Source organism: Temnothorax curvispinosus, unplaced genomic scaffold, assembly GCF_003070985.1.
Source record: "Temnothorax curvispinosus isolate PA1 unplaced genomic scaffold, ASM307098v1 QBEX01005317.1, whole genome shotgun sequence".
Classification (NCBI taxonomy): domain Eukaryota; kingdom Metazoa; phylum Arthropoda; class Insecta; order Hymenoptera; family Formicidae; genus Temnothorax; species Temnothorax curvispinosus.
The window spans coordinates 1-8794 of NW_020215097.1; the positions used below are offsets into that span (position 1 = coordinate 1).

Consider the following 8794-nt stretch of genomic DNA (forward strand, 5'->3'; position numbering starts at 1 on the left):
TATTTTGAATTTATCCACTGGCGAAGGAAGTTATTTGTTTGTTTATACCGCACACCTTGGACCAGAATTATGGTGTTTCATCGTGACGAAGGATTTTTCAATACTGTTACTAGACAGTTTGGATATGAGACCACGACATTACTTAAATCTTGGATTAATTTGAATATTAAGGCCATCTCAACTAACCAACAACTGAAATTCTTGCTCCGCTGCAGAAGATCTGATGTCCTGCCCCCGCACCTGCATCGTCTACGTTTGAACATTGAATTTCACAGTAACAGTATAAAACAGGAGTTTATTCTTTTTGAAAAGCAAGTACGGTCAAAACTCCTTAATTTAGAGATCAACGATGCTAATGTCAATTTATGTTATTTGCGTTCGAAAGTCAACGGAGTTGAGAATCAACTTCGCGAACACTTACCGTCTTTATTGTTTAATAATTTTATTAGTTTTAACACTAACTATCTCCGTACACATGACCGTAAAACGCAATTAAAATTAATTAATAAGTTTGATTCAGTTATGGCCACGCAGAATCCGATTATTAACTCTTTACTCAACATCAACCATAAAAAATGGATCATTAATTTAAGTAACAAACAAATCCCAGATAGAGTTTTAAAGTTTCTTAGTCTGGGCGACAGATTCGCTCTTCCGGTAGATAGGAAAGACAAGAATGATCGGGTGAATTCTGTGGTGGACATAATTAAGAATTTTGAAAGTAATATCCATCTTATTGCTGAAGATATTGTTGAAGAAGCGCGTGACCGTATTTCCAACTCTTTGTTTAGATTTTTAAGAAAGGACAAGCATACGAATTATATTGATAGGTTTTTGCTACAAGAATTTAAGTTTTGCCGATCATTTCTTCGGGATAATGATGATGTCCTTGTTACCAAGGCTGACAAGGGTCAAGTCACGGTGGTTATGGAAAGAAACACCTACATCAATAGGATGACTGACCTACTCAGCGATAGTTTGACGTATAAAAAACTTAAGAACGATCCCACTAGACAGATCACCTCCAAAATTAACGGTCTGGCAAAGTCGTGGCGTAACAAGGACATCATCAGTGAGCAACTGTTTAGACTATTAAACTGTACTAATGGGAACCTCCCAAGATGTTATGGACTTCCGAAGATCCATAAAGATGGCTCACCTTTACGAATCATTGTTTCCACTTTAGGGAGTCCACTGTATAATATGGCTAATTTTTTACACAACATTTTGGTCAAATCCGTTCCTAAACCTGAATCATATATCAAAGATGGTTGGTCGTTTGTAGAATTGATTAGAGACGTGAGAATTGAAGATGATGACGTCCTGATCTCTCTGGATGTCACCTCTCTTTTCACGAACATCCCGAAAGACCTCGTATTACAAGCGATAAAGAATAGATGGAATCACGTCTCTAATGAAACGAAACTTAGCCTTCCCCAGTTTTTGTCAGCTGTTGACTTAATTCTCAGTTCCACGAGTTTTTCTTTTAACGGCCAAATATACGAGCAGATCTTCGGAAGTCCTATGGGTTCCCCTCTCTCCCCCATTCTTGCTGACATGGTCATGGAGGATCTGGAGACAAAGTGTTTACAAATGCTTAGCTTCCCTGTACCTTTCTTTAAGAGATATGTCGATGACGTGTTCGCAATTGTTCCCAGGTTGAAAGTCGATGAGATACTTACAGTTTTCAATAACTACCATAACAGATTAAAATTTACTTACGAGTTGGAAAAGGATGGTTCTTTAAGTTTTCTTGACACAATGGTGATCCGCGAAAATAATTTGTTACTTACTGATTGGTACAGAAAACCCACTTTCTCAGGACGTTATATTAATTATTTTTCGAACCATCCTTTTAAATACAAAATTAATATTATACGGAATCTTGTTGATAGAGCTATCCTTTTATCTGACACGCGTTTCCACAAGAATAACTTAAGCGAAATAAAAAAGATTCTTTCAAACAATTGTTATCCGAACAAAGTTATCAACAGATACATCAATATCAGACTTAATGAGCTGCGGACGCGTCACAACAATTCTAATAATTCCAACAGCGATAGCTTGGCTCGGGATCCTCGAAAATTTATAACCATTCCGTATGTTAAAGGCCTAAGCCACAACGTCGGCCGCACAATGCGCGATGCGGAATTTAAAGTGCTGCTCACTATTCCGAAGAAATTAGACTGCATCATAAAAAAGGGGAAAGACAAGTTACCGAATCTTAAACAAACTGAGTTAGTGTACAGGATTGATTGCGCTAATTGTAACGCTGCATACATCGGTCAAACAAAAAGACACTTAGAGACGCGTATTAAGGAACATGCTTGCGACATTAGGAAAAATAGCGATAATCATTCTGTCGTGAGTAAGCACCGTCTCACTCACAAACATGATTTCAATTGGCAACAACCAAAAATTTTATACAAGGAAAGACAGTTCAAGAAGCGTGAAATCTCTGAGATGTTTTTTATTAAGAAATGTGACAGCGCAATCAATCTACAAAAAGACACCGAAAATTTACCAGCGAATTACAACCGTGTTATTGACGCAACTTAGGTTTGCCGGTTTGTTTTGTCCGTGAGCACAGTTAGTTATTCGCCTATTATGTGTCTCTCAGTACGACTTTGACTGTGGAGAGGTATGGATGTGCTCTCTGACATGACTTGCCTTTTTCTTTCCCTCTACAACCTGTCTTTTGACACGCACAACGTATGTATCTTTTACACTCATTTAATTTAACCTATTTAATTTACACGTATTTAATTCAATTCTTTTATTTTATTTCTATGTTATAGACTTGGTAACTTTTCATGTTTTTATCTTTGTGACTACCTAATTTGACTACTTTTTGACCTTTTAACTTAACTTATTTTATTTACACTTATTTAATTCAAATTCTTTTATCTTATTTTTACTTTTTGGTACAGATTTTCACTTTATGTTATAGACTTGGTAACTTGTCATGATTTTATCTTATTGACTACTGCGTTTTTGCGATTCTAGATTTGCGATTGCATGATATGGTTTGGGCACTAATGTCAGCGAATTAAAAAATGTTGTGTGCGTGGTTCTAATTCACTTGATAAGGACCAGAAGGTGGTCGAAACGTTGTGAAGAATAAAATTGTTTTTGGCCAGTTCGGTCGAGAAAAACGACTTTTATTTTGAATAACAGAATATATTTATTTCTTTTATTTCATTAAATTATATTAATTTTTGTTTAATTTTTTAAAGATATTTTTGATTTTAAAAATGTGCAATATTTTTGTTATACAGATACTGGTAAGGTTTTTGGCAGTTTTCCTTACCCTTGCAATAAATGTTGGTATTTGAAGAGATTTCTGCCTAATAAAACAATGTTTCATTACACAAAATTTTGTGTTTATTTATTAAATTATTTAACACCTATTTCTCTTTAATTCCTATATTCTAAGATTGCATATATCATTTTATGTTTAATACGTTAAAATAATAGTACATTTTTTATATTAGTTAAACAATAATAAAAAACTTGCACATTGCTTTCTCATAGTTTTGAAGTGTGCAAGTAAAAACCTGTAATTGAGCCTGAAGCCTGTTTTTTTATGCATAATTATTAGTAGATATTTATTAATTTGGCTTCCTCATATAGGAAGCAATGTGCAGGTTTCTAATTGCTCACTTTAAACAAGTTTCTACTTGCATACTTAAAAACTATGACGAAGCAATGTACAAGTTTCTACTTGCACGTTTAACAACTATGAGGAAACAATGTGCAAGTTTCTACTATTGAAATTCTAAAACAAAACATTTTTTAAACGTACTTACTAGCTTGCATTTTTTGCTTCTAAACTTAAAATAATAATAAAAAAGAGGTTTTTTCAAATAGTTAATTATGTTTTTATTGGTTACAATTTATGAAATTCAAAATGTAATATTTTTCAGAATAAAAAATAACATTACAAAAGTGAATAAATGCAATACAAAGTATGAAAGTAGGTAAATAGTTTATATTGTTTCTTTACATAATGTTTAAATTTAAATGTTTAAATCTTTATATTTTAAATTTTTTTAAAACTTCTTCGAGTTCATTTTCTACTAAAATCGTAGGAGAACAATTGGAGTAGTTGTCGCCGTTGCATCCTGAGCAAGCTGGTGAACAAAATATAATTCCGTTTTCCTGCATCCGCAATTTCCTCCACATCCTGATTTGCATTTGCAAAGGCATGTAGAAAAATCACGTGTTGTTTACACATTGGCATTTTATCGAGACTCAGGATGTGGAGGAAATTGCGGATGCAGAAAAACGGAATTATAGCGGCGTGGACCGTACGGCGAGGCTTTGCGTTAAGTTTCAAGTAAATAGTTCGACGCGAACTACTTATTTTGCGTGTATCGTTTATTCGGTGAGAAATCCGTATTTTGCGTGTATCGTGTATTCTGCGACGAATACTTATTTGACGTGTATCGTTTATTCGGCGAGAAATCCTTATTTTGCGTGTATCGTTTATTCTGCAAGGAATACTTATTTTGCGTGTATTGTTTCTTCTGCGAGAAGTCCCGGTTTTGCGGGTGTCGTTTATTCTGCGAGAAAAACGTATTTTGCGTACATTGGTTCTCCTGCGGGAGGTACGGATTCTGCGAGTACCGTTCATTTCACGAAAAACTCTCCGTTCGCGTGCATTATTCCGTGTATGATCCCTATCCCTTCTCGCGAGTAATCGGCATTTTGCGAGACCTAGTTCGACGGGTATTCTTTATTTTTGCGAGCCATGGGCATTTAGCGTGTCCGTCCTTTGCGAGAGATATTTTGGGGGCGAGTCTTGTTCACCTTGCGAGGAAGATTTATGTTGCGTGTATTAGTCGTTCGGCAGGCCCTATTCATTTTGCGAGTACTACTCCGGCTGCGAGAATTGATTATTGCGCGAGTATTATTCCTTGGGCGTGCAATTTCTAGTAGCACGTAGCGTTCTTTGGCGCGTAATCTCTCTTCGTGGCTATGAAGTAGAGTCATCCTAAGTAATTGTTTCATATTTGGTGTGACGTGGTGGATGTGGTCCTAATGATGGATTTCAGGATCGGGGCATATTTGGCCCTAAGATAGAAACTGATGGAACACATAACGTCACACTTATTTTATTTTAAGAGGGTACAAAGAAGCGTAAATTCGAGAGTTATTTGTTTTAGGGCGGAGAACGCCGTCGGATAATAGTTTGGGCAGCCCTCGGTAGAATAGCACGTGATCGAGACGTGTACGGGAGAGCGCGGCGAGCCAGAGAAGCCAGGGCACGCTGCGTAGCAAGCGTGTTTCGTACGTGACCACCGCATAATAAATATTGTCCCGCATTCCGCGTCTCTAGTCCTAACGCAAACCGGTGGAAGATTCTCGGGGATTATAACACCCGAGCCTTGAACTTGATATTGCCTTGTCTTATTATACAATATATTCTCGCTTTTCTTCTTTTATCGCCTCCGAGTTATTTTTGTGTGTGCCTCGCCTAACCACTGTCAACGTCTCATAAAGTTGTGCGGTCTTTGAGCCCCGACCCTCTACCGCTGATTGAGCAGCCGTCGCGAGCGACAAAAGCAAAGTATCCGAGTTGTAGTATTAAGAGTATTTGGAGCACCTTTAAATCTTGAGAAGATTTCGAGTTTTTTGTTAACGTTCGCGTATTTCGAGTCAAGTTGTGGCCTTCTCCACACCTGGCGCCCAACATTTTTGGAGGTTGTATTTTGCTCTGCTATTCGCTCGACATATTTGTGACGCGGTATATTGGTGCGGTCGCGCATAACCGCCTCGCGGCCGCAGAAAATAGCGTCGCACCGGGTACCCGGATATTGAACAACGTCGCACATTCCGGGTATTGACATAAGGGTTAAAGTCATCTCAGGCTCGGGGCATCTTCACCATTTCGGATTATAGCGGAAGACGCGGAATGCGAGATGATATTTACCTCGCGGGGGTCACACATCGAATACGTGAATTCGGTGTACACCGGTGACTTGAATAAATATTATCCACCGAAAGTGAAAGTTCACCAGGAACGATTATCCGCGGTACACACCACGCGCCAGAGATGATCGGCCAACTACAAGACGCGAGAGGATTGGTTATCCTCAATATATAACGCGCGCAATGGAATAGATAACGCCCGAATACGATACACGCAATAAAATTTACGCAAATGAAAAATACACGCAATGACCGATTATCCGCAAAAGAATATACGCATCACTGAGAAAAAAAATAGTTGGAATAACTATAATCTCACTATATTTTATAGTCAATTTTGGCATCAACCATATATTTATAGTTTAGTTAAACATCATTACTATTATATAAAACGCGACTGTTTGTCTGTCCGTCCGTCCGTCCGTCCGTCCGTCCGTCCGTCCGTCCGTCTGTCCGCGAACTACTCATTCGTTAGTGGACCGAATTTTTACCACGAGTACATGAAATAGGGGTAGAATTTCCCGGGGAGTGCCATAAAGTGTACAGTTTTTCGTTACCGATTTTCTGGAAATCGATTTTTTTTATTTTTTAAATTTTTCTGTCTGATCGCGAACTACTCATTCGTTAGTGAATCGAATTTTTACCACGAGTACGTGAAATAGGGGTAGAATTTTCCGGGGAGTGCCATGACGTGTATAGTTTTTTGTTACCGATTTTCTGGAAACCGGTTTTTTTAATTTTTTCAATTTTTCCTGAAATAATTGACCGAATCTCAAAGAATTACGTATGAAACAGGGGTGGAATTTTCCGGAGAGTACTATAAAGTGTATAATTTTTCGTTACCGATCTTTTTGGAAGCCGGTATTAGAAATTTTTCAAATTTTTCGGGAATTAATTGACCGAATCTGAAAGAATTGTATATGAAGTAGGGGTAGAATTTTACGGCGAGCGCCATAATGTGTACAATTTTTGTTACCGATCTTTTTGGAAACCGGTTTTTTTAATTTTTCGGGACATAATTGATTAAATCTCAAAGAATTATACATGAAGTAGGGGTAGAATTTTCCGGAGAATGCTATAAAATGTACTATTTTTTGTTACCGATTTTTTTGGAAACCGGTTTCGAATGATCATATCTCAAAGAATTGTACATACAAAGTAGGGGTAGAATTTCCCGGAGAATGCTATAAAGTACATAATTTTTTGTTACCGATTTTTTTGGAAACCGGTTCCGAATAATTATATCTCAAAGAATTGTACATACAAAGTAGGGGTAGAATTTCCCGGAGAGTGCTATAAAGTACATAATTTTTCGTTACCGATCTTTTTGGGAATCGGTATCAGAAGTTTCGAAATTTTCGGGAAATAATTGATCGAATTATAAAGAATTGTATATAAAACAGGGGTAGAATTTCCCGTGAAGTGCTATGAACTGTAGTTTTTCGTTACCGATTTTTTTGGGAACCGGTATCTTTTTGGAAATCGGTTACGAAATTTTTCTAATTTTTTAGGAAATAATTGAGTGAATCTCAAATTGTATACGACAGAATTGAACTTCAGTCGATAAAAAAGTAATATTTTTCAATTTATAGCATTTGAGAAAGAGAGAGAAAGAGAGAGAGAGAGAGAGAGAGAGAGAGCAGACTATTTGCGTGTCTTATTACATATGTCTTCCGGGGCGAAGCCCGGGTAACCAGATTTTTAATTTTTTTAATTTTTCTGTCTGATCGCGAACTACTCATTCGTTAGTGGACCGAATTTTTACCCCGAGTACATGAAATAGGGGTAGAATTTCCCGGGAAGTGCCATAAAGTGTACAGTTTTTCGTTACCGATTTTCTGGAAATCGATTTTTTTTATTTTTTAAATTTTTCTGTCTGATCGCGAACTACTCATTCGTTAGTGGATCGAATTTTTACCACGAGTACGTGAAATAGGGGTAGAATTTTCTGGAGAGTGCCATAAAGTATATAATTTTTTATTATCAATTTTCTGGAAACCGGTTTTTCTAATTTTTCTAATTTTTAAGTCTGTCTGTCTGTCTGACCGCGAGTAATCGCTCGCGGTCAATTTCTGGAAACCGATTTTTTTAATTTTTTTAATTTTTCGGGAAATAATCGATCGAATTTTAAAGAATTGTATATGAAATATACATGCTCGATTTGCTCAAGTGACGTCATTAATCGCTCGCGGTCAATCAGGTTCATCGATTAAAATTAAAAGTGAGTGCCATAATAATACTTTTAAGGAATATCAATTCAAAGAAAGGATTATGCAATGGAACAAGATTGATTGTAAAAGAACTGAAACCAAACCTGATTCATGCGGAAGTTATGACAGGACCAGCAAAAGGAAAAATTGTCTTATTACCAAGAATCGATTTCATACCAAGTGATATTGAATTACCATTTAAGCTTAAAAGGCGACAGTTTCCAATACGTGTCGCATTTGCAATGACAATAAATAAATCCCAAGGACAAACATTAAAAAAGGTAGAGATATATCTACGAAATACAGTATTTGCACATGGACAACTCTATGTAGCATTTTCTAGAGCAACAAAAAAAGAAAATGTAAAAATAAAAATAGAAGAAACCAACAAACAAGGACATTTAATTGAGGGAAAAAATACATCTTATACCAAAAATGTGGTATATCGAGAAATTTTATAAAGTATAGAGAAAATTGCGGATTACATAGTCAACAAAAGTAAAAGTAATAAAACTGTGACTTATACCAAGGGTGGGGGCCGGGGGAGGTTTTTAGCCGGTGCAAGTCCGGCATAACCCTAGGGACCGGCCCTAGGGTATGCATTAGGCATTTTCCTCCTCCGACGAAAAAAAAAAAAAAAAAAAAAAAAG

At 36.7% G+C, this 8794-nt stretch overlaps 1 protein-coding gene across 1 annotated transcript; it reads left to right on the forward strand.

Moving 5' to 3' along the window:
• The first annotated feature begins 669 nt into the window (after positions 1–669).
• Positions 670–3138, forward strand: LOC112454769. Its single transcript, XM_025016340.1, has 2 exons — positions 670–2712; positions 3007–3138. The coding sequence occupies exon 1, from the start codon at positions 928–930 to the stop codon at positions 2557–2559; it is 1632 nt and encodes a 543-aa protein (XP_024872108.1). The 5' UTR covers positions 670–927; the 3' UTR covers positions 2560–2712; positions 3007–3138.
• The last annotated feature ends 5656 nt before the right edge of the window (positions 3139–8794 follow it).